This window comes from Erythrolamprus reginae, chromosome 2 (genome assembly GCF_031021105.1).
Source record: "Erythrolamprus reginae isolate rEryReg1 chromosome 2, rEryReg1.hap1, whole genome shotgun sequence".
NCBI classification, from domain to species: Eukaryota; Metazoa; Chordata; class Lepidosauria; order Squamata; family Dipsadidae; genus Erythrolamprus; species Erythrolamprus reginae.
Genome location: NC_091951.1, coordinates 214,805,298 through 214,831,305, shown reverse-complemented (window position 1 = coordinate 214,831,305; position 26,008 = coordinate 214,805,298). Strand labels below are relative to the sequence as shown.

Here is a 26,008-nt window from a genome sequence, read left to right as displayed (position 1 = left end):
GAAGATTCGGAGCGGCTCACAACAGTAATACAAAATACAAATCCAATGTTAAAAGCAAAAGCAGTTTAAAAACCCTTAATTAAAAACAATCATACAACCCAAACAAACCATACATAAAACAGAGCAGCCGAGGGAAATCATTTTTCCCATGCCTGGCGACAAAGGTGGGTTTTTAAGAGTTTATAGTTTATAGTTTATTAGATTTGTATGCTGCCCCTCTCCAAGTTTGTGAAAGGCAAGGAAGGTTGGGGCAGTCCTAATCTCTGGAGGGAATTGATTCCAGAGGGTCAGGCTCACAGAGAAGGCTCTTCCCCTGGGTCCCGCCAAACGGCATTGTTTTCTTGACGGGGCCCGGAGAAGGGCAACTCTGTGGGACCTAATCGTTCGCTGGGATTTGTGCGGCAGAAGGCGCACGAATCTCCCCCCCCCCCGGTTGCGGTTGGTGGTGAGGAAGGTGAAGAACATCCACAGCCGGTAATAACGGGTTTCTTTTCTACTTTTATCCAACTTTTTCTTCTACTTTTTATCTAATCTTTTACCCAACCGGGGCTCCGAAACGGTACTAGTGAGCCACTGAACTATTTGAAGTGAGACCTCCTTTAACTGAAATATCGAAATAAACCCACCTTCCCATGCCCACGCTCAGAAGAAGGAACAACGCTACACCAACCTGTTTATTAACTGTTTGTTAACTGTTAACTGTTACGGTGCCGCTGAACTGCTGAGAAGCCCGAGGGGAAGAGCCGACAAACTAGTGGGTCTCTCGGCTTGGTTGAGCTGCCTGGACTGTTTGGATCCCAAGCCTGCTTTTTGGGTGCCGGTATACTGGAGGAGCCTGCCCACCCACCCACGCCCAGAACGAAACTGAATAAAGTGAATAACAAAAGTGAATAACATCGCTGTAACTTCTGAGAGCTGCTGGGAGAGTACCAGTCATTGAGAGGGGCCGGTGCCGACACCAAGCAGATTGCCCAGAGGTTGCTGAGGGGTCGCTGACCAGTGAGAGGGGCCGATGATGAGGCGAACGGACTACCGAGGGGCTACCGAAGGGCATTGGTCGGTCAGAGAGGCCAACGCCGAAGCGAGTTGATTGCTGAGGGGCTGCTGAAGGGTGTCGATTAGTGAGAATGGCCAACGCCGAGGCAAGCGGAGGCAGGAGGATTAATGAGATCAGCTGACTGTTGGGGGCTTCGAGGGGGCGTTGGCCGGCAAGGAGAGCCGACCCCGAAGCGAGTGGACCGCTGGGGGGGTGCTAAGGGGTGTCAGATGGTGGGAGAGCTGACGCCCTGGGGCGTCAGTTGGAGACTGACACCAAGCAGAGAAGCCGATGCCGAGACGAAGCACCTGACATGGGACTGTTGGCCAGTGGAAGCAACCAATGTGGAAGAGGGGAATATAGAACGAACTACCCCCCTCACTCGTCCTATATTGAGAGTCTTTTGTACTCTTTTCAGTATGCTCAGTATTTCATGGCAGAACTCTATCCCTAAGAGACAGTTGTGGATTGTGCATCAGAGAGATTATGACTATAATAATTCCATCTCCCCTTATTATATTTCTATTTTTAAAGTCCTAAGAGAAGGAGGATGAAGTGAAATCTTAAGGAAAAGACTATCTATGGACATATGTAAAATCCTGGTCATTCTCTGAAGGGTTGAAGGCTTTGTTTTTTAACTATATTTATTCTTATATGTTTCTAATATCTGTAGTGGCCCTATGAAACCTTAATATCTTTTATAGTACTGTTTTAGTTTTGAGAGCCTCTTTCAATTCTAATTTAAACTTATTATATTTGATACTATATTTTTAGGGAAAGTTATAAGTATTTTTAACTACTGGGAGAATTTTAAATTAAGTTTAGGAGGAATTTTAACTTTAGGGTTGGATGATTGGGAATTATTGATTAAGCTATGATGAATGAATGGTTCTATTTCTATCAATTATTAATTTTTAAAATATTTTTAGCTAATTTATTGGGGGGGTTAATTGATGGATAACTGGGGTGGGTTGGGCAGTATGTATGGAATGAATGATGGGGTGGGTGGGATGGTATGTGTTCTGCCGGCTCCTGGCACAAGCCTTCAATTAAATGTAAAAGTAGCAAAAACAGACACACACAGAGGAAAAGGCAACAATAGTTTCTTTATCCAAAGAAAAATAGAAGAAAACCCCTCTTTTGAATTCAAAGGGCTCACTTGTAAAAATAAACAAACTCAAGTCAATTAACCAGTAGCTGTGAATCCGTCACCACTACTCCTCTCAGAAATTGTAAACTCACTATGATTTCAGAGTCATGAAATCCAAACATGAGATCCTGGGAAAAATCTGGAACGGCAATGCAAAATCCACAATGAGATAATCTTCCACACTGCAAGGCCGGCACGCTGCCCATTTAACAGCAGCCCTAATTACTTGAACCCCACCCAACCACAGGTGGACTCTATTATCTCCTGTAATACCTCCTAAGCTGTTCTCTCCTATGCATAGCTCTACACATGCGTGGGTCTATCACTGCTTCCTCATCAGAGTCTATCGAAGATAAGGAAGATGATGACTGGCTTCTTCCTGGGCTGCCTCCCAGGCTCCCCTCTGAAGGTCCCATCTCACAGTCACTCCCTTCTTCAGAGGATAATTCACTGCCCAAAGCTGTCGGCAGAAAAACAGGCCTGTGACATTTGGATGTTTCACTCACATCCACCCCCACAGTCCTTGGGGCAGGAGCTGGGCTGGAGCTAACCACAACAGTATGTATGAGATGAATGGGAATAGTATGAATGATAATTTTGGCATACCTGGTGATGGAGTGGCAGGAGGGAAGGGGGTGCCTATCTCTGGGGTGGCAGAGGGTCAGAATATTCCGGTGCTTCTGGGGAGAGGCAGATACGGGGTTAGCTGTTCTAGGGGAAGAAGAGATCGCTGTTTAAAAGCAATCCCTTTTTCCGGCCCCGTGAGCTCAACCCAGGGTACTGGTGACGAGTGTAATCCAGGCCCTGGGCTCAGGCTGCTGCTACTCAATGCCAGGTCGATGGTAAATAAAGCTTTCCTCATCCAGGATTTGATCCTGGAGGAGGAGGCTGACCTGGCATGTATGACTGAAACCTGGCTGGCCTGGAGTCCATGTTTCGGCCGGCCAGGAAGGACGTCTTCGTGACCTCAAAGCTCCGCCCATGCAATTCCCTATTGGGATTCTCCACTGCATTTGGAAGGAGAGTCCAACATGGGTAAATCACCAATCCTATTGGTAGAGATTGAGTTAATTTAAATATCAAGCCGGCACCGCCCCCTAGTCGCCCCCATGAGCTCAGTTTTAAAAACTCAGTCCAAGCGTAGAGACTGCTGAGTTTCTCTTCTGAGTGTTTAGTAATAAAATATGAAAGAAATTGAAGCGTTTTTAATGTTTTTCTCCTCTCTTCTTTTCTTCCAGATTGGCAAGGATTCCCGGAAGGGGTCTCTGCCCTCCGCGGGCCCCACCCCCGACGTTTTCTCCTCGGGGGCCTCTTCCCTCAGAGGGTACTACCCAAACGAGGAGCAACACAGCCTGGGGTCCCTGGCCTCCGAGGCCAAACCTGGCTGTGAGCCGAAGGTGGGGGGGGGTCCGCCCCCCCACTGGGAGGCTCGGGGGAACTGCCAGATCCCCAGGAAGAAGCTGAGCTGGACCGGAGCCAGCGCCTCTCAGCTGTTCGGCGGTCACGAAAAATGCTGCCTCCATCGCCGCCGCATCCACCGCCGCCGCATCAAGCGGAATCAAGAGCCGATAAGGGCTCCAAAAAAGGTAGTAGCGGTGAGCTGCTCCCCCCCAATGGAGGATGATTTCCCGACGAGGGGGATGCCGCGAAGGCAAGGGAGCATGCGGAACGCCCAAAGGGTGCTGCCATTTTGGGGAGGCTCCTTCCTGTGCCCGCCATGGAAATGAAAGGTGGGAAAGTTCTCTCCACCCAGATGATGGGCGCGAACGAACCGAGGGGCCATACTGCACCTGTGCAAGCCTCGGAGTGTCCGGCCACCATTTTGTGGACCACTTTCAATGGAGGTGCTGCGGCATATAATTCTCCAGGCTTTAACGCTTCAAATTTTGTGAGTAACATGGAGGAACACTCTAATCCGGAGAAGGTGTCCTCCCCTGCCACAAATATAGTATAAAATATAGGAAAAAAAGAAACTTAAATAAAAAACTAAGTATAATTTTTAAAACACAGACTAAGTTAATTATTTTCACTACAGTAAAGCAAGTATTTATCAATACACTTATCCACACAGTTAATATATGTTGTCAAGCTTTCAGTCAGAATTCAGACAAAGAAAACTTATAGTCCCTTTATAAAGGTCCAAAAGTGAATTTATCAAAATCAGAACTTGAAGCATCGAAAGAAAAGAAGTCTGAGGAGAAATGGCGCGTTACACACATATCCAAACCCCTTTTTCATCCCCTGTTGGGCATTCGCTCAATCTCCATTCCTGTACTCTTCAGGAATTTTCCATCTAACGGTCTCCTCCTGGCACCTGGGAAATCGAAACTTAACTCTCCTCCTGCACACTTCCCAACCCCCCCCCCCCGATCTCTACCCCTCCCCTTCTCTATGACAACCAAGCGAAAGAATGAAGCAGCATAGCGAAGGTTGACATTCGGCCCCTCTGGAACAGGGACTTCAGTCCTAAAAAACAAAAACAGACAATACCAATATATACATTTCAACATTAGAGCATATCAGGGTATTTCATTCTAAAACGGTCAATTTCCCTCTGGGCATTCATGTGTTTCTCATCAACAAATTCAGCGTGAGATGCAGGAAAATGTTTCCAAGCTACCAGATATTGAGTTTTCCCCCTGTGTTTTCTGGAGTCCAGCACTTCTTTAACCTCAAAATGTTGCTCACCCTCAATGAGTAATGGGGCAGGTGGATCTGGTTGCGGCGGCCGCAAGTCACTCATCCATTCCGGTTTAAGTAAGCTTACATGGAACACCAGGTGGATCTTCCTTAGTTCCTTTGGTAATTCTAATTTCATTGCCACCGAATTTACCACCTGTACAATTGGAAAAGGACCCACATACTTAGCCCCTAGTTTCTTGGACTTTTGCGTTGTTCTTAGGAACTTAGTAGAGAGATAAACCCTATCTCCCACCTTGTAATCCAACACAGCTATCCTTTTCTTACCAGCCTGGGACTTATGTGTATTTTCCAGCTCATCCAGCTCCTTCCAGCTCCTTCCGCGCTATGGGCCAAGCTGCCTTGAGTTGCATTACCCAATCTTTTAATGATGGGTGATGAGGCTCATCTTGGGGTAATTCCGGGATTGGCACAAAATCTTGTCCACTCACCAATTTAAATGGAGTGAACCCCGTACTACTATGTAGTGAATTGTTACAGGCCACCTCTGCGAATGGCAAAAGATCACTCCAGTTATCTTGCTGATAATTCAAGTAACATCTAAGGTACTGTTCCCTTTTTTGTACCCAACAACCCTAAAAACTCTTTCCAGAAGTTGGAGATAAATTGTATCCCACGGTCCGATATGATCCTCTCAGGAACTCTGTGCAGACGATATACATGTTGTATAAACATTTTCGCTAGTGACCTGGAAGTGGGGATTTTAGAGCATGCCACAAAATGAACCTGTTTGGGGAAAAAGGTCAGTAACAACCCAAATCACAGTATTCCCCCCACTTTCATGTAAGTCCACAATAAAATCCATCGAAATTTCCTTCCAGGGTACCCAGGTCTCGCCACAGATTGTAACAGTCCTTGGGGATGATCTGGGGCCTGCTTGGCTGCAGCACACACTGGGCAGCTCGCCACATAAGTCTCGATGTCCTTTTTCATGGAAGGCCACCAGAACTGCCTTCTCAACAAATGCAATGTTTTCAGGAAAGCGAAATGACCAGCCACTTTGGAATCGTGTCCCCTCTCCAGTACCAATGACCTCAAGGCTAGGGAAATTTTCCATCTTACGGTCTCCTCCTGGCACCTGGGAAATCGAAACTTAACTCTCCTCCTGCACACTTCCCCCCCATGATCTATACCCCTCCCCTATGACAACCAAGCAAAAGAATGCAGCACCATAGTGAAGGTTGACATATGTATATATTTGAAAAAATTAAAAAAGGAAAGAGAAAAGAAATAACATTTTTGGTTAATTAATTAATTGTTAACTTCAATCCAAACTATTATTCTGTTTAATCTATAAAATCAACACCGAATTAAAAATTCAAAAAGAGGGGAGAGAGGCAAAAAAGGAAAGAAGAGAAAAAAACAGATATGTATCAACTTATAGAGAACAACCTATCTATAAAGTTTTGGGGGTATACCAGATCGAGAGGGGGGAAATTAAAAATTTAATACATCATTCTATAGCTTAACTATAATAAAAAGGAAACCATAAAATATAAAATATAATAAGAGTAAGAAAAAAAAAGTATAAAAAGAGAAGTCACTGGATACTTGGATTGTATATTCAATATAAGTAATTCCAGTCAGAGCAGAAAAAAAAAGATTTTTAAATTTAGTCTTTTTTAAATCCTTCTTAAATGTTTTAATTCTTCTTCGTTTCCTCTATCTTTTATATTGTAATATTTGGTCTATGATGTTTATTCTGTTCTCAGGTTCGTAATTATTTTAGCCCATAAGACAAAGTCCAAAAAACCCCACATCAATCCACAAAAAGAAAGGAGGAAGAAAAAAATAAGCAATAAGAGTTTATCTTCTATTTGTATATAGGTCTGTTAGACAATGTAGTTTAGTCCATACGCTGCAATCTGTTGTAAAATAGTCCCTCTCCGAATTCATCTAAGCTTCAAAAATCCATTTTATACAGCAGAATCAGGTTAATTTATTTCATCAAGAGTTAATCAGTAATTTTCAAAGTCCAGTATCTAGTCTTGTAATATTGTAATCTACTTTGTATATATTTTTCTTTTAAGAAAAATCATTCTTCGAAAACCGGAAGTCATTAAGTACGTGATGTTTTCCGTTGATTAATTTCCCCTTTTATTTAGGTTGAATCTCCTATTACAAGGCAAATACGTTATTCTTTTCCAGGGATGTAAAATACTCAAAGGGTATATCTTGTCTATTACAGTTCATTTAGAAAAAGAACAACAAGTAATCAAAGAAAAAATAGAAAAGTAGATCCGGTTGTAGCTTAACTTTCGCTCAAGGATTTAATTCTTAAAGAGAAAACTTTCCTTTGTTCGCCTTATTTATTTCGAGCTCTTTTACTTTTCAAAGATTATAAAGTCGAAAAATATACCTTATTCTGTGCTTTCTTTTCATTCTTTTCTGTTGATCTTTTATTCTGTCTACCTTTGTTTAACTGTTTACGCTTCCTCCTCGTGTTCAAGCCGCTATGGCCGCGTCCCAGTCGAAACAGAGGCGCAGTTCCTCATTGTTTGGGGCTGCGGGATGTTCCTTCCCTTCCGGGGCAGTGGCGTTCTGCCCCTCGGGATCCAGTAGACCCCCTGTTCTAGATCGAGCCCTCCAAGCTCGATCAAATCGCAATCGGCAATCTCCCAAAGTGAAAAAAGGAGCAATGGGGACGGAGCTCTATCCCCGTCCTCCCGGCGCTACTCGATCCCCACCCAGAAGTCCTAGTTTCTAGTTTCTAAAAAAGAGGCACAGTCCAGCATTCCTGCGACAGGAAGAAAACTATTCCAGGGAATATAAAGGCGAATATTGGCGATGGGAGATTCATTTCTTACAACAGAAACTATAATCTGCAGATCAGGCAGGTGATCTAGGGAGATATATAGTTTCACTGGAGCAAAAATCAAAGATGTAATAATTAGTCCCATGGATTACTACCCCTTTCTTCTCCTATATGAATCTGAAAACAATAAAGTGATTATGAATAGCTAGGGTAGAAAGTTAAAGAATTAGAAGGACAAGTGGTGTTTTCATCTATATTTCCAACAGAAGGCCAACATCCACTAAGGGAGCAAAGGATTTTAGAAACAAATCACTGGTTTAAAAACGTGTTTTTAATTTTGGGTTCCTGGAATTTTGGGTTCCTGGATTATGGCAAGGGATGGAATGTACATTATAAGAACTTGAAACTATATTCGGAATATGAGTGGCTCATCTTAAAATGGATTTAAACTAAAATTGAGGGCGGGCAGTCTTTTTTTTAATAGTCTTTATTAATTATATACATTAAAAGAAGTACAAACAACAAAAAAGAAAAAAACCTTAACATAAACATCTATCATAGCTAAGAGCAATAAAGAAAATTTAAGTAGCATATTCAATACATAGTGTTTTTTCATATTAGACCAAAGAAATAAACTATATTTCTAACTTATTCTATATCTTCATGAAACTATTTTGTATCAAATGTCCCTATGTATAAATCATATACTGTATAATGGAATTAGTTTCTATCCCTTTTTTATTAATTTTCTAGAATTTCTATCTAAACTTTACATAAAGGACTAATTATATGCTGGCTCTGTTAAAATTAAAAGGACTAATAATATGCTGGCTCTGTTAAAAAGTGCTATTGCTAACATGTTGTAAGCTGCCCTGAGTCTAAGGAGAAGGGCGGCATAAAAAATGAATAAATAAATAAATTGTCAGCCATGTTGTTGACCCTTGGTTATAGCGACTTAATAGCAGAGTTTCTGTAACAAATCCACCTTGTTCTTAATTTTTCCTATGTCATTTGGTTCGTCATTGATTGATGTTTCATGAATTCATTATACGTTCACGTTTCCCCATCTTATTTGTAATTATGGTTTTTAGTCTTTTTGGAATATAAGTGTGTAAATCCATTTTCAATTACTATTTTTTCTGGGTTTTTTAGGTATTTATAATGTTTAAGCCAATTGTACTATCTTTCCCATGCTGTGTAAAAGTCTGATTTATCTCTATATTATAACTCATATGTCAATTTAGTTAATTCTGCACATTCAAGTACAGTGGTACCTCAGTACTCGAACGCTTTGGTTCTCGTACATTTCGGATAATGAACAAAATTTTTGGCAAAAATTTGCTTCGGTATCTGAACAAAAATTCAGATACCGAACAGCCAGAGAAAATTTTGTTCATTATCCGGCAGCTTCGGGGGGCTGAGGAGCTCTATAAGAGCTCCAAGCTGCAGGAAGGGTGGGGGCTGCTGCAATCCCACTCCTTTCTGCTCCTTTCCTTTCCTCAATGCTTCCTCTTATTACCTGTAAGCAGCTGCAAAAGCTTTCTCCCTCCTGTCGGCTGCAACGGCTTCCCTTTGAGGAACAACAGTGCCGGGAACGTCACGTGATGAAGGGGAGCCGCCGGTGCCATCTCAGCAGTTGCTGCCGCTCCAGCAGCTTCCCTTCATTATGTGATGTTCCCGGCGCTGTTGTTCCTCGAAGGGAAGCCGTTGCAGCCGACGGGAGGGAGAAAGCTTTTTGAGACATACAAATTAAAAGAAAGCTTTTTGGGGCATACAAATTATATATACTAAGCTCCCCTATTGGACTAGACATTCTGACATTTAAAAGTCTACCTGCATCATCGGTATCTATTGAGTAGATTTCATGTTGAAGATTTTTATGGATAAGCAACAAAACTGCCGCTTTCCTTTCCTTTGCTGTTTCATCCAAATGTGTTTCTTGCAGTAATGCTGTGTCTGCATTCAATCTTTTTAAATGGCACAAAACTTTCATTCTTTTCGAAGCAGACCTAAGATCTTTCACATTCCAACTTATCAACTTCATATTGGTGTTGGTTTATCCCAGGTAATGTATGTTCAATGTATAGTTAGGTATTTGACAATGGTATTAGTTTTAAGGTTTTAAGGTTTTGATTTTAGTTTTGGTTAAAGTTTTAATTTTAGGTATGATATCTTATACAGAGATCGACCTTTCTAACTCAGAAAAACAATAGTAGAAACACAGAAATTCCCAATTAACTAATAATGTTTCTTTAAATTTTAAATGACTTCTCTTTTTTCTGCTGCCAGGTGGCCACCTCCTTCTTCCCTCCCCAATAATTGTAGTATTTATATGTTACAGCTTTTTTTCCTTTAAACTTCTAAAAAATGTAACTAATTTTCTTTGAATTGGTAAGAAGATGTGCCATCTTCAGTCAAGTAGTACAGTAATACCTCATGATACGAACTTAATTGGTGCAAGGAGGAGGTTCGTAAGACGAAAGGTTCGTAAGACGAAACATTGTTTCCCATAGGAAACAATGTAAAGTCAATTAATCTGTGCAACCAAAAAAACCCCCGCAAAAAAACGGCTGGGAAGGCTCCTGGCCGTTTTAAAAGGTGACAGCGGCCTGGGTGGCTTCCCAGCACCCCCCCCCCAACCTCTCCTCTTCCCAGTTTGCTCTCCATGTGTCCCCAACCTTTCACGGAGGGTTTTCCACCTCTCCTCTGCCCAGTTTGCTCTCCATGTGTCCCAAACCTTTCACGGAGGGTTTTCCACCTCTCCTCTTCCCAGTTTGCTCTCTATGTGTCCTCAACCTTTCACGGAGGGTTTTCCACCTCTCCTCTTCCCAGTTTGCTCTCCATGTGTCCTCAACCTTTCACGGAGGGTTTTCCACCTCTCCTCTTCCCAGTTTGCTCTCCATGTGTCCCAAACCTTTCACGGAGGGTTTTCCACCTCTCCTCTTCCCAGTTTGCTCTCCATGTGTCCCAAACCTTTCACGGAGGGTTTTCCACCTCTCCTCTTCCCAGTTTGCTCTCCATGTGTCCTCAACCTTTCACGGAGGGTTTTCCACCTCTCCTCTGCCCAGTTTGCTCTCCATGTGTCCCAAACCTTTCACGGAGGGTTTTCCACCTCTCCTCTTCCCAGTTTGCTCTCCATGTGTCCTCAACCTTTCACGGAGGGTTTTCCACCTCTCCTCTGCCCAGTTTGCTCTCCATGTGTCCCAAACCTTTCACGGAGGGTTTTCCACCTCTCCTCTTCCCAGTTTGCTCTCCATGTGTCCCAAACCTTTCATGGAGGGTTTTCCACCTCTCCTCTTCCCAGTTTGCTCTCCATGTGTCCTCAACCTTTCACGGAGGGTTTTCCACCTCTCCTCTTCCCAGTTTGCTCTCCATGTGTCCCAAACCTTTCACGGAGGGTTTTCCACCTCTCCTCTTCCCAGTTTGCTCTCCATGTGTCCCAAACCTTTCACGGAGGGTTTTCCACCTCTCCTCTTCCCAGTTTGCTCTCCATGTGTCCTCAACCTTTCACGGAGGGTTTTCCACCTCTCCTCTGCCCAGTTTGCTCTCCATGTGTCCCAAACCTTTCACGGAGGGTTTTCCACCTCTCCTCTTCCCAGTTTGCTCTCCATGTGTCCTCAACCTTTCACGGAGGGTTTTCCACCTCTCCTCTGCCCAGTTTGCTCTCCATGTGTCCCAAACCTTTCACGGAGGGTTTTCCACCTCTCCTCTTCCCAGTTTGCTCTCCATGTGTCCCAAACCTTTCATGGAGGGTTTTCCACCTCTCCTCTTTCCAGTTTGCTCTCCATGTGTCCCCAATCTTTCACGGAGGGTTTTCCACCTCTCCTCTTCCCAGTTTGCTCTCCATGTGTCCCAAACCTTTCACGGAGGGTTTTCCACCGCTCCTCTTCCCAGTTTGCTCTCCATGTGTCCCAAACCTTTCACGGAGGGTTTTCCACCTCTCCTCTTCCCAGTTTGCTCTCCATGTGTCCCAAACCTTTCACGGAGGGTTTTCCACCTCTCCTTTTCCAGTTTGCTCTCCATGTGTCCCAAACCTTTCACGGAGGGTTTTCCACCTCTCCTCTTCCCAGTTTGCTCTCCATGTGTCCTCAACCTTTCACGGAGGGTTTTCCACCTCTCCTCTTCCCAGTTTGCTCTCCATGTGTCCCAAACCTTTCACGGAGGGTTTTCCACCTCTCCTCTTCCCAGTTTGCTCTCCATGTGTCCTCAACCTTTCACGGAGGGTTTTCCACCTCTCCTCTTCCCAGTTTGCTCTCCATGTGTCCCAAACCTTTCACGGAGGGTTTTCCACCTCTCCTCTTTCCAGTTTGCTCTCCATGTGTCCCAAACCTTTCACGGAGGGTTTTCCACCTCTCCTCTTCCCAGTTTGCTCTCCATGTGTCCTCAACCTTTCACGGAGGGTTTTCCACCTCTCCTCTTCCCAGTTTGCTCTCCATGTGTCCCAAACCTTTCACGGAGGGTTTTCCACCTCTCCTCTTTCCAGTTTGCTCTCCATGTGTCCCAAACCTTTCACGGAGGGTTTTCCACCTCTCCTCTTCCCAGTTTGCTCTCCATGTGTCCCCAATCTTTCACGGAGGGTTTTCCACCTCTCCTCTGCCCAGTTTGCTCTCCATGTGTCCCAAACCTTTCATGGAGGGTTTTCCACCTCTCCTCTTCCCAGTTTGCTCTCCATGTGTCCTCAACCTTTCATGGAGGGTTTTCCACCTCTCCTCTTCCCAGTTTGCTCTCCATGTGTCCCAAACCTTTCACGGAGGGTTTTCCACCTCTCCTCTTCCCAGTTTGCTCTCCATGTGTCCCAAACCTTTCACGGAGGGTTTTCCACCTCTCCTCTTTCCAGTTTGCTCTCCATGTGTCCCAAACCTTTCACGGAGGGTTTTCCACCTCTCCTCTTCCCAGTTTGCTCTCCATGTGTCCTCAACCTTTCATGGAGGGTTTTCCACCTCTCCTCTTCCCAGTTTGCTCTCCATGTGTCCCAAACCTTTCACGGAGGGTTTTCCACCTCTCCTCTTCCCAGTTTGCTCTCCATGTGTCCCAAACATTTCACGGAGGGTTTTCCACCTCTCCTCTTTCCAGTTTGCTCTCCATGTGTCCCAAACCTTTCACGGAGGGTTTTCCACCTCTCCTCTTCCCAGTTTGCTCTCCATGTGTCCCAAACCTTTCACGGAGGGTTTTCCACCTCTCCTCTTTCCAGTTTGCTCTCCATGTGTCCCAAACCTTTCATGGAGGGTTTTCCACCTCTCCTCTTCCCAGTTTGCTCTCCATGTGTCCCCAATCTTTCACGGAGGGTTTTCCACCTCTCCTCTGCCCAGTTTGCTCTCCATGTGTCCCCAACCTTTCACGGAGGGTTTTCCACCTCTCCTCTTCCCAGTTTGCTCTCCATGTGTCCCCAACCTTTCAAGAGGTGGAAAACCCTCCGTGAAAGATTTGGGACACATGGAGAGCAAACTGGGAAGAGGAGGTGGAAAACCCTCCGTGAAAGGTTTGGGACACATGGAGAGCAAACTGGGAAGAGGAGAGGTGGAAAACCCTCCGTGAAAGATTGGGGACACATGGAGAGCAAACTGGGAAGAGGAGAGGTGGAAAACCCTCCGTGAAAGGTTGAGGACACATGGAGAGCAAACTGGAAAGAGGAGAGGTGGAAAACCCTCCGTGAAAGGTTTGGGACACATGGAGAGCAAACTGGGAAGAGGAGAGGTGGAAAACCCTCCGTGAAAGGTTTGGGACACATGGAGAGCAAACTGGGAAGAGGAGAGGTGGAAAACCCTCCGTGAAAGGTTGGGGACACATGGAGAGCAAACTGGGAAGAGGAGAGGCGGAAAACCCTCCGTGAAAGGTTTGGGACACATGGAGAGCAAACTGGGAAGAGGAGAGGCGGAAAACCTTCCGTGAAAGGTTGGGGACACATGGAGAGCAAACTGGGAAGAGGAGAGGTGGAAAACCCTCCGTGAAAGGTTGAGGACACATGGAGAGCAAACCGCTTTCGGAGACTGCTGGGGAGCTGCACGACTGTTTTAAAAGGTGACAGTCGGGGTGGGGGGCTGAGCAACCTCCCGAAGCCAACCCGGAAGTTCCGGTTTGGCGTTCGTAACATGAAAAAAGTTCGTAAGAAGAGGCAAATTTTTTCTGAATCCCGGGTTCGTATCTCGAGTTGTTCGTAAGACGAGGGGTTCGTATCTTGAGGTACCACTGTAGTTTTGTCTTTAAGAATGAGTACACAAAGTCTAACATGTTTTGTAAATTGTTGAATGTCCGTTCCGGGTATTGGAAAGTAAGTGGCTCATCTGAGGTAGTTTAGTTCCTATCGGGTGGATTGTGAGAATGCCTTGGAAGGTCTACCTTTTACTGTTGAAGATGTCTTATGTCCAAAAGCTGGCCAATCTTCATCTTGTAATGGAATAGTCTGGATTTTTAAAAATTTGTTGTGTGAAGTTTCCTTTTCGGCGTTGCTCCTTTGGCACCAGAGTTGATGGTAAATCCTGGTCTGGATTGATTGGAGAGCTGGATTGCAGTGCATTTTGGTCTTCATGCAGAGATCTTGGGCTGCGTGACTCTATTTCGTAACTAGATGGCAGTAGATGTCTTTGAGCTTCTTCTGCCGAGTTATAAATTGTAAAAGAGCCATCCGAATTTCTAACTCTTATTTTTAAAAAAATATTTAAATAAACTTTATTTACATATACAGTGATACCTCGTCTTACGAACCCTGATCATACGAACTTTTCGAGATACGAACCTGGGGTTTAAGATTTTTTTGCCTCTTCTTCCGAACTATTTTCACCTTACGAACCCGCCGCTGCTGCTGAGATGCCCTGCCTCCGCACTTCTGTTGCCAGCCGAAGCGCCCGTTTTTGCACTGGTGGGATTCCCCTGAGGCCCCCCTCCATGGGAAACCCCACCTCCGGATTTTGCGATGCTGCAGGGGAATCCCAGCAGGGGAACCCCACCAGCGCGAAAACGGGCGCTTCGGCTGGCAACGGAAGTCCGGAGGTGGGGTTTCCCAGTGAAGGAAGCCTCAGCGAAATCACAGCATTAGCTGTCTGCCAGGAAGAAATCCATTTTGATCGGAATGAATGAATTGATTTAAATATCCCTTAGACCTATTTGCCAAAATGGAGCTGAAAATTTTGTAGTCCACGTTCAGAAGAGAGATAGGTCTATAATTAGCTATTTCAGATGGGTCTGTATCCTTTTTTGCTATTAAGGCCAAATTTGCATCTTTCCAAGATGGTGGTATTTTACCCTCATCTAAAACTTCATTATAGACCTCCAAGAGTGTCTCTCCTACTTTTTCTATTAGTTCTTTATATAACTCAATTGGAAGGCCGTCAGGCCCTGGGGCTTTGCTGTTTTTTTGTCTTTTAATTGTCACTCTTAATTCAGGTATAGAGATCTTTTTGTTTAGTAACTCTTTTGTTTCATTTGGAATTTTTGGGAGATTGGCCTGGTTAAAGATATTTTTATTTTATTTATTCATTCATTCATTCATTCATTCATTCATTCATTTATTGTTAGAGTTGAAAGGGACCATGCAGGTCATCAAGTCCAACCCCCTGCCTGAGCAGGAAACCCTATAGCACCCAGCCAAATGGCAGTCCAAGCTCCTCTTGAAAGTGTCCAGAGTTGGGGAGTTCACAACCTCCGTAGGCAGGCTGTTCCACTGGTTGATTGCTCTGACCGTAAGGAAGTTCTTCCTTATTTCCAGGTTGAATCTCTCCTTGGCCAGCTTCCAGCCGTTGTTCCTCGTCCGGCCCTCTGGTGCCCTGGAGAATACAGTGACCCCCTCCTCTCTGTGGCAACCCCTCATAATCTTGTATACTGCTATCATGTCCCCTCTGACCCTCCTTTTCTGTAGGCTATCCATGCCCAGTTCTCGCAATCTCTGTTTGTAAGTCTTGGTTTCAAGTCCCCTAATCATTTTGATTGCTCTTTTCTGCACCTTCTCCAGAGTTTCAACGTATCTTTTGAAGAGTGGTGACCAGAACTGGATGCAGTACTCCAGATGTGGCCTGACCAGGGCATAGTAAAGTGATATTAATACTTCCCTGGTTTTGGAGTGTATTCCCCTTTTGATGCAGTTTAGGATTGTGTTGGCTTTTTTTGGCGCTGCTGCACATTGCTGACTCATGTTTAGTTGATTATCCACCAAGACTCCAAGATGTCTTTTACAGTCGCTACTGCTAAGTGGGTTTTTTCCTAGGCTGTATGTGTGTCTAAGGGGTTTTTTGCCTAGGTGAAGGATTTTGCTCTTGTCAATGTTGAACATCATTTTGTTAGTGTGCGCCCACAGTGTTAATCTGTCTAAGTCTTTGTCACACTGTATATTGACAGCCCCTCAGAGACATTTAGTAATGAAACAGTTAACTAATGTGTGCCTTATTGGATCTTCCTATTATGATGCAATATCCTGCCAATCTCACTTCCTCTTCCTCCTTCTTCCCTCTTCTCTTCTGAATCTCCATGATGTAAGACGTATATGTTATGTTGTCCCTCGAGACAATCTTTTATTTGTTTATTTCTATTTTACAGTAAATATATCTTGTTTGAAATGATTGAGGCTTCTATCCATCGATCACCACGGGGTTAAGGTTAAGGTCCTAACAGATCTATTAATTTTCTTCCCTGCAACAGTCTATTTGTTTTTTGAGCCTGTCCTCCAGGTGTTGCCTACCCCCGTCAGCTTGATGTGGTCTGCAAATTTGATTAGTTCACCTTCTATTGCCTCGTCAAGGTCGTTGATGAAAATGATGAAGAGCACAGGGCCCAGGACAGAACCCTGTGGTACCCCACTGCCTACCTTCTTCCATGTGGATTTGGAGCAGTTTAGGACAACTTGTTGGGTGCGGTTGGTCAGTCAACTGTTTATACATCTGCATGTGTTGTAGTCTACCCTGCTTTTTTCTAATTTGTGGATTAGATTGTAGTCAACTTTATTGAAAGCTTTACTGAGGTCCAAGTATATGAGGTCTACTACGTTGCGTTGGTCTACTGATTTGGTTATGGTGTTGAAAAATGATATGAGATTGGTTTGACATGATTTGTTTCTGACAAACCCATGTTGGCTGTTGGATATTATCTTGTTTGTTTCTAGATAGTGGCAGAGTTGTTTTTTAAATTATTTTCTGCAGTATTTTTCCAGGTATAGAAGTCAGACTGATAGGTCTGTAGTTGCCTGGGTCAGTCTTTTTACCTTTTTTGTGGATGGGGACTACGTCAGCTCCTTTCCAGTCTTCCAGTAGGTCTCCAGTGGTCCAGGATTTTTGGTAGATGAGGAGTAGTGGTTCCACTATGGTGTCTGCCAGTTCTTTTAGGACTCCGGGGTGAAGTCTGTCTGGTCCTGGTGATTTGTACTCATTGAGCTCCCACAAGTAGTCCCTTATTGTGTTTTTGTCTATGTTGAGTTCAGTTCTGGAGTTGTGTATTGCAGTTGAATTGGAAGTTGGTTGGTTGGTGGTTCCTTTTTGTGTGAAGACTGATGCAAAGTAGGTGTTAAGCAGCTGTGCTTTATCTCTGTTGTCTGTGATTTCATTACCTTTTTCATTTTTTAGTGTTGTGACTGTTTCCTTGATTTTCTTCTTGTTTATGTGCTGGAAGAAACTTTTGTTGTTGTCATTGACTTTCGTTGCAAGGTATTGTTTGTGTTGGGCCTTTGCTGTTCTTATTTTTTGTTTGCAGGTTTTAGCTGTTTGCTGATACAGTATTCTGCCTTGGTTATATGTCCTCCTTTCCATTTTTTGTATTTGGCTTTTTTTTCTTTTATGTTGTCTGTGAGATCTTTGTTTAGCCATGCTGGTTTCATTTTAGTTTTCCTGTTTTTCCTTTTCATAAGGATTGTATTGTTTTGGGCATCTATGATAGTGTTTTTTAGGGCCTCCCAGGCAGTGTTCCCTCTAATTTTTTGGGGTGGTGGTGGTGGAAAAGTATAGTGTCTGAGCGGCAGTCCCTTTGGGACTGGGCGGCACAGAAATAATAAATAAACAAACAAACAAACAAATAAATAAATAAATAAAAAACCCACCCTGTTTTGCCTCAGAGAATTTCAAAATAAAATACTGTACTGTGTGTCTATAACAGTGAGCTCATAATAGGGCAACTCTATCAATATCAAAATGCCACTTAAATAGTTGAGCTAGTTTCAAACTAGATTTTGATTTTCTTTCTCTCTTCCTTACTCTCATTCTTTTTCTTTCTCTTTTCCTTCCTCTCTTTTTTCTATCTGTTTCTCTCTCTTCCTCTCTCTCTCCTTCCCTCTCACTCTTTCCCTCTCGGCTTCTGGGCAGGTTTGAAAAACTCTGAGTTGATGATGATTTTTAAGTGAGCTGGTTTTACCCTTAAGTAGTTCCAGGGGTTATTTTCCAGGTTCGCTCTGAGTTTGCTAAACTCTGTTTTTCTGAAGTCTGTGACCCTAACCCTAACATCTGTAGTTATGAAAACCTTTGAAAGGCTAGTGATGTTCCATTTGAAAACCATCACGGATCCACTGTTAGACCCCCTGCAATTTGCATACCGAGCAAATAGATCAACAGATGATGCTGTTAATATGGCTGTACACTACATCCTTCAACATCTTGAATCTCCAATGACCTACGCCAGGGTCCTCTTTGTGGACTTCAGTTCAGCATTCAATACCATCGTACCGGACATTCTCTTAACCAAACTAAATCAGCTAGCGGTACCTGAACACACTTGTAAGTGGATCACAAGCTTCCTAACAGACAGGAAGCAGCAGGTGAAGCTAGGAAAAATCACATCAGATATATGTACAATTAGCACAGGTGCCCCACAAGGCTGTGTACTCTCACCACTTCTCTTCTCTCTATACACTAATGACTGCATCTTATACGATCCATCTGTTAAACTACTGAAGTTTGCAGATGATACAACAGTGATTGGACTCATTCGAGACAATGATGAATCCGCATACAGACGGGAAGTTGAACAACTATCCTTGTGGTGTGACCAGAACAATCTAGAACTGAACACACTCAAAACCGTAGAAATGGTGGTAGACTTTAAGAGAAACCCTTCCACCTCTCACAATACTAGACAACACAGTTTTTTCTTTTTTCTTTTTAAGTTTGTTAGCTAACCACTTACTTACTCTTAAAAATGTTGGGTAAAATAATTGGAAATGCACCTTTTGTTTTGTTAATATTGCACTAAATGTTTTTCTTTTTCTTGTGACCTCTGCTGAATAATCTGCAAATAAAAGGATTCTGCAGCCTCTCACTTTCACTGGGTCTCTGTTATTTCTATAGGTTCTCAGCAGTTCTTCTTTCTCCACATAGTCTAGAAATTACATTATGATCTGTCTAGGTCTTGCAGTGCCTTCCTCTGCATTGTCCAAATTTTGGGGGCATATTGCCCCTATCCTATGGGCTCTCTCTATTTTGAAAGGGTGAGGAAGACCCAAAGCAGCAGGTAAGTCCTTTTCACAAATGGCACACAATTCATTTGCAGGAATATCTTCTGTAAGACCTACCATTTGGAGGTTATTTCTTCGGGAACGATTTTCTAAGTCCTCAATACGTTCATGTAATTTGTTGCTTGGATCACATTTTAAGCATGCTTAAAGTTGCTTGGATCACATCTTTAAGTATGCTGTAGTTTTCCTCCACATCTGTTTCTATTGTAGTCAAGCGTTTGTTTCTTCAAGGTGCAAGCTCTGTTGTGCTACATCAGCTTTTATAGCATTTAGAGTCTCTTGTATTGTTTTTGTGAGTGTGGCTTTAAGATCTGGAGCAAGAAATTTGGCTACTTCAATTGCCATGTTACTGTATTCCAGTGTTTCAAGGGTTAATATAGTTTGAGTACCTGGCTTGGTAATTAAGGCTGTTGCTTGGGAGATTTGTTGTCTTTGAGATTTGGGATCTGGAGAGGGAGGCGCCATTTTGGAGAGAGTTGTTGTATTCCTCATGCTCTATTCAGCTGTGATCCTAGGTGTGTGTCCACTCTGTAAAAGCTAACGTTCCATAAAATACAGGTGCACCAGCTGGGGGACTTCCTATGCTAGGAACCTCATTTTTGTTAGTATGAGCTGCGAAGCAGGCTTTCTGGGGGAGGGTTGAACGCAGCTCTCCACACACGCTGCTTGCCATACCCACGCTGGAAACGGAAGCTGGATTCAGAAGATTTTAAGAAAGACTATTGAACTTAAACTGAGATACAGTGTTCCCTTGACTTTCGTGGGGGATGTGTTGCAAGACCGCCTGCGAAAGTCAAATTTCCGCAAAGTAGAGATATGAAAGTAATTACACTATTTTTGGCTATGAACAGTATTGCAGGACATCTCCATACACTTTAAATCCCTAAATTACAATTTCCCAATCCCTTAACAACCTTTAGATTATTACTCACCATGGTTACTGGTACTCACCATTGAAGAAGATACTTAATGATCCTGATAATTATTAACATAATTATTTATTAGCAAATGATGTCATGGGCAGGAAAAACCGCGGTGTAGAAAAAAACGCGCAAAGTATTTTTTAATTAATATTTTTTGAAAAACCATGGTATAGACTTTTCGTGAATGGCGGACCCACGAAAGTCAAGGAAACACTGTATATCGTCTGGGTATTTTACCAGATAATTTTGATAAAGAAGAGACATATTTAATTATACATATAATTACAGCAGTTAGGATTGTATATGCACAATGTTGGAAATTCACAAGAAATTTTAGAGCAGCATGAAGGCCCGAACCGTTTCCTGCCATTCCCCCTGAGTTTCTCTCTCTGGCGCAGTGTATGGGAGGCAGCCTCGGCCGGGTGTATGGGAGGCGTGTGCTCCTTTTTGCCTCCTCAGAGTACCTCTTTTTTTTTTAAGCCTTAAAGTTTTGGATTTTTTTGATTCCCCTCACCTCACCTTCTTCCTTCGGCAGCGACTGTACTCCTCTTCTTCCTCCTCCTCCTTCCACCCGATTCTGAGCTTTTATTTCTTTCCTAATGGGTTTGCACGCCTTATTTGCTTTTACATTGATTCCTATGGGAAAAATTGCTTCTACTTACAAACTTTTCTACTTAAGAACCTGGTCACGAAACAAATTAAGTTCTTAATTAGAGGTACCACTGTACATATGTATTACTATTAGAAATATATGTGGTTAAAAGTAATAACTACTACTACTAATCCTATTAGTTCTATTTGCATTAGAACGTATGACACACAGGTGCCACACTGTTCACTCATTAATATGTTTGTAAAAAAATAAAGTAATAAACTTATTTAAAAAACCATTTCTCTACATTGAATTTCATTTTGTTAGATAGGGCCCAGTGTTCAAGTCTGCCATGATCCATCTGAATCTTGAGCCTATCTACTAGAGCAGTGGTTCTCAACCTTTCTAATGCCGCGATCCCTTAATACAGTTCCTCATCTTGTGGTTACCCCCAACTATAAGTTTAGCGCCAATTCTTCCAACAGATCTTTAAGCTGATTGGCAAGAGGTCAGAGGGACACTCCCCTGTAAACACCTGATTGGTTGGATTGTAAAAATACGTTCCAAGATGCCAGAATAGAAGCTTTAGTTGCTAACACCATTGGAAATTTTTCTTTTCCCATGGTCGTAGGCGACCCCTGTGAAATGGTCGTTCGACCCCCAAAGGGGTCCCGACCCCAAGGTTGAGAACCACTGTTCTAGAGTGTTATCTATTCCCGCCATCTTAGTATAATCTGCAAATTTGGTAAATTCCTCTTCTATTTCCTCATCTAAGTTGTTTACAAAGATATTGAAGAGTACTGGACCTAAGGCAGAATCTTGTGGCACTCCCCTGCTTCCTTCCTTCCATGTAGACTTAGACCCATTAAGGACTACTCATTGTGTACAGTTTATCAGCCAGTTAGTATATTTGGTTTCTTGGCAACTTGAAAGTTTTGCAACTTCACATTTCTTTCATTTCAAGTATTTATTAGCAAGTATTGGTCAACTCTTTGTTGTTCTTTTTTGTGTAGCAAATATGAAGATGAAGAGGATGGAGAAGAAGTAAGAGTTAAAAAGCAACTGGTGAGTCTACACGGAGTCTACAAGGAGTATATCAATTTGAAATCTGCATCCCCTCATAAATTATTCTAGCAATATGTAAAGTTACCAGGTGAACCATCTTTTTCCCTCTCTTCTTTTTTCAGACATATGTAGAAGAAGAGAAGGAGCTTAAGGAGAGGTAAGGCAAGAATTCATTGTAGTTATTTGCTATCTGGAAGCTAGGAACTCAATGGAAACAACTTGGGTGGTTCAGAATCTTCATACTGATTGCTCAGTATGTGTACATATCCTCCAAATGGTAAATGTCTATAAAAAAGAGGTGTGATCTTAGAACCCTGTTCCTACGTAGGAATTGGGGGAGTAAGGTATAATTATTTCATATTTCCTTAGTGTACTTTCTATGTGCTCATTAATTTGTCCATCTTTTATTCTATATCTCTTTAGATTGAGTAATGATAGATTCTGGGGTTTATTTCAGTTTCACTTCTTATTTTTCTGGAGCTTTATCCATAAGCAAATAAAATTTGGTGGCAACTGAAGTATTGTTAAGTATCCAGCTGGGGTTGTTTGAAGCAGAGAATTTCTCTTTGGTTGGATTTGAACATTTTGTTGAACTGAAATTTAATTTGCCTGGCTCTGTTTGAACCCAGTTCTCCGTACTGAAAGAGCAGGTCCAGCAGTCACATGGGTTGCTCGCTGTACAATCCACATAGGACCGAGACTTGACTTTTAAAAGATTGCTGGATCTGCCCCTTCCCCGAATTCGCTCGGTCCTCCTACTGGCAGGATGCATGGTGGCTCAGCTCCTCTCAAAACACCTTCCCCTTCTTCGTTCTTTCACTCTTCAATTCAAACAAAGATAAGTATTGCCTAAAAGCCTTAGAATTTGAGCCAGCCCTACTGGGCTTGGCGCCAAAAGGAGAAGCCATGTTGCGGCTAAAGTCATGAATTGCACAATTGCCCTGCTTGCGCTGCTGCCGGATTGCATTTACCAGTACATCTACAGTAATACCTCGTTGTACGAACTTAATTGGTTCCGAAAGTAGATTCGTAAGGTGAAAAGTTCGTAAGACGAAACATTGTTTCCCCTAGGAAACAATGTAAAAGCGATTAATGCATGCAAAAAGAAAAAAAAAACACAAAATGGCGCTCCGCTGGCTGCCACTGCCCGGCTGTCACCTTCTGAAACAGCCAGGGGGCTTCTTGGTGTTCTCCCGAACGCCGAACCCAGAAGTTCGGGTTCCAGAGGCCGCCGAGAAGCGCCAGGCTGTTTCAGAAGGTTACAGTCGGATGGCGCCGCTCGGCGGAGCGCCGTTTTTGCGATTGGTGGTGGCGTTTTCAGCTGATCTGGAGGCTGTAAAGGAGGTGGGGAATCCCAATAGGGAATTCCATGGGCGGAGTTTGACATCACGAAGATGTCCGTCCGTCCAGACGTCTTTGTGATGTCAAACCTCCGCCCATGGAATTCCCTATTGGGATTCCCCACCTCCTTTACAGCCTCCAGATCGGCCGAAAATGCCGCCGCCGATCGCAAAAACGGCGCTCCGTCGAGCGGTGCCACCCGACTGTAACCTTCTGAAACAGCCGGGCGCTTCTCGGCGGCCTCCGGAACCGGAACCCGAACCTCCGGGTTCGGGTTCAGGAGAACACCAAGAAGCCCCCCCGGCTGTTTTAAAAGGTGACAGCCGGGGTGGCGGCGCCCAGTGCAGCGCCATTTTGCGATCTGCGGTGGGTTCGTAAGCCGAAAAAAGTTCGTAAGAAGAGGCAAAAATTTTTCGAACCCCAGGTTCGTATCACGAGGGGTTCGTATCACGAGGTACCATTGTACTTGGCTGGGAGGTTTATTGATTATGGCTTTTTTCCTCCTGCGGTGTGGGACGGTTCACAAGCTCTTTTATTCTATCTCCTGGACTTTCGTCGATTTTCCATTTTAAAAATATTGGAATTTTTCCTTGGCGCAAAGGCCCTCAGTGTCCAGTAATACCGGCACTTGCAGCTCGCCCACGTGCAAGTCGCTTGGCGCCATAAAGTCCACCGCATAGCCCAGAGTAGGCTGTGAGACTCTCAGGCTATTCCTCATCTGCTAGGCCTCCTAACCAGTTTGCCTGGGCTGTGTATTTAGGAAGGCCTACCCATCTGTACTCATTGACATGAACTTTGGATTTGTCCAGATTGTCTTTGAGTTGCAGATGCTCCTGGGCCTAGTAGCCTGGGCCTTTATCCTCTTGGGAATTTTTTTTTGACCTATTCATAGTAGCTTCTCCACTCCTGGCTCAGACCTTGTTCCTGTAGTTTGTTTAGGCCATGGCGTCTTCTATTCCCAAGAGAGGCACTTCTTCTAAGGGTCCCCAGGATGGTAGGCCTACTGGTGATGAAATTGAACCCATCCCCCAGGCCTCCTCCTCCTTTTCCTTAGCAGCTCCCCTCATGGCTAGGGCCACTAGAGCTGAGAAGAGGCGGGACAAAGCTCTTCAAAAAATTCATGAGCAATTAGCTAAACGCTTGAGAGTGCAGGCCCAAGTTCATATTATTTATTTATTTATTTATTTATTTAATTAATTAATTAGATTTGTATGCCGCCTCTCTTCATAGACCCCTCTCCGTAGATTTTAGTCCTCCCGACCCCCCAGAGGCTTCTAACCTGCCTCCTTCATGTGTCTCTGTGCTTTCCCTGGATGAGCCAAACCTAAACAGACTCCAACCTAATTTATGGGGCTTAGGTCCAGGTGAGCCAGAAATTTTCATGGAAGATCCCCCAGAGTCAGGCCCAGCCCAGGCCCACAGGGTGTCTCCTCAGCTGCCTGCATCTATTACTAACCTCTCTCCAGAGCTACAATATTTGTTTTCTGCCTTATCCCAAGCCATTGATGCCAAGCTCTCGGCTATCAATGTGCCTTCTGAACCTCGTCCTCCACCACGTGCCTCTAGGCCTGTGAGCTCTTTCTCAACCTATAGAGTACCAGTTCAAGAACCAGACTCTGACTATTCACAGGATGAGAATGAGGAAGATCAGGATCCAGAGGACAGCGATGATCCATTCCAAGGCCTGTCAGAGGATGAGGAATCCCAAATCTCCTGCTACTATTTTTCCTTTCCAACTGTTCAAGTCCCTTCTATTCAAGGCCAGAGCAGCTACAGGCCTTGCTGGTCAGGACAAACCTGCTCCATCTTCTACAGCTCCCCAAGAGGAAAATCTTCCATTTTTAATGGAGGAACAAGAAGACACTGAGGTCATCCCCATGCCTAAGTTATTTAAGGATGCTCTGTTGAAGCAGTGGGACCACCCAACCTTGGGCTCTAACCCCAATTCCAAAGATAAGAAATTATAGTCTCTCCATCTAACCCCAATTCCAAAGATAAGAAATTATAGTCTCTCCATCTTATGAGGATCTCCTTTTATTTCCCAGAGCAGACGAACCGGTGAAAACCCTCCATTCTACAGCAGCTATGCCTGGAGAGGCAGAAGAGGTTTTAAAGCCTGAGGACAAACGTCTGGAGCAAATGTTCAAGAAGTGTTTCTTTGCTGACACCTGGGCTATTAAATGCGCAGCAGCAGCAACGTCCTTTTTCACCAGAGCCATGCTACTATGGCTACAGCAACTTCAACAGCACATTTCCCCCAACGATCTACGGGGCCAACAGGACTACAACAAGGTGTTTGCAGCAGCCCAGTATGTGACAGATGCCACTCTGCAATCTTCAAGAGTTGCTGCGAAATCAGTGGCCAGAAGACTTCTCTGGCTCCACACCTGGCAAGCGGGCATGAGGCAAAAGTGGCAGCTTTCCAAGCAACAAACGCACTCACAACTCCTTGGCTTTGGGGTCTGCTGTATGCCTTTCCCCCCGATACCAATCCTACCAGATGTAATTCACAAGATCATCCTCAAGGAGGCCCAGGTGATAGTGGTAGCCCCTCACTGGCCTCACCCTCCCTGGTTTGCAGACCTTCAGCGGCTCTCCGTCCTGGCCCCCTGGTGACTCCCCGTTTCAGGGGATATGCTGCAGCAAGGGGTCTTTCACCATCCAGAACCAGAGTGGTTCCACCTCACTGCTTGGCTGTTATCCGGCGTGACCTAGATCTTCGAGGTTATGATCCAGACGCTGTGGAAGTGATACTAAAATCTAGAAGAATATCTACCAACAGGATCTAAGACCATACTTGGTCTAAATTTCACCAGTGGTATACGCAGGAAGGTCTCTCTCCCTTGTGTATTCCCATTCACAGGATTGTGTCCTTTCTCATGAGAGGTTTTTATCAAGGCTTCTCAGCCAACACCATTCGGTGTCAGCTGACAGCCTTATCCTCAGTCCTGGCAGGATCCCACAGACAACGATTACATAGTTTCCCTGAAATACAAGAATTGTTAAAAGGCATTTCAAACCTTA

At 44.0% G+C, this 26,008-nt stretch overlaps 1 protein-coding gene across 1 annotated transcript in view; it reads left to right on the top strand.

Moving 5' to 3' along the window:
• Positions 1–26,008, top strand: part of KRI1 (KRI1 homolog) — a 157,887-nt gene that overhangs the window by 20,324 nt on the left and 111,555 nt on the right. The window contains exons 5-6 of the mRNA XM_070741788.1: positions 21,592–21,643; positions 21,766–21,800. Coding sequence (XP_070597889.1) covers positions 21,592–21,643; positions 21,766–21,800 — 87 coding nt within the window. The remainder of the gene's footprint in view (positions 1–21,591; positions 21,644–21,765; positions 21,801–26,008) is intronic.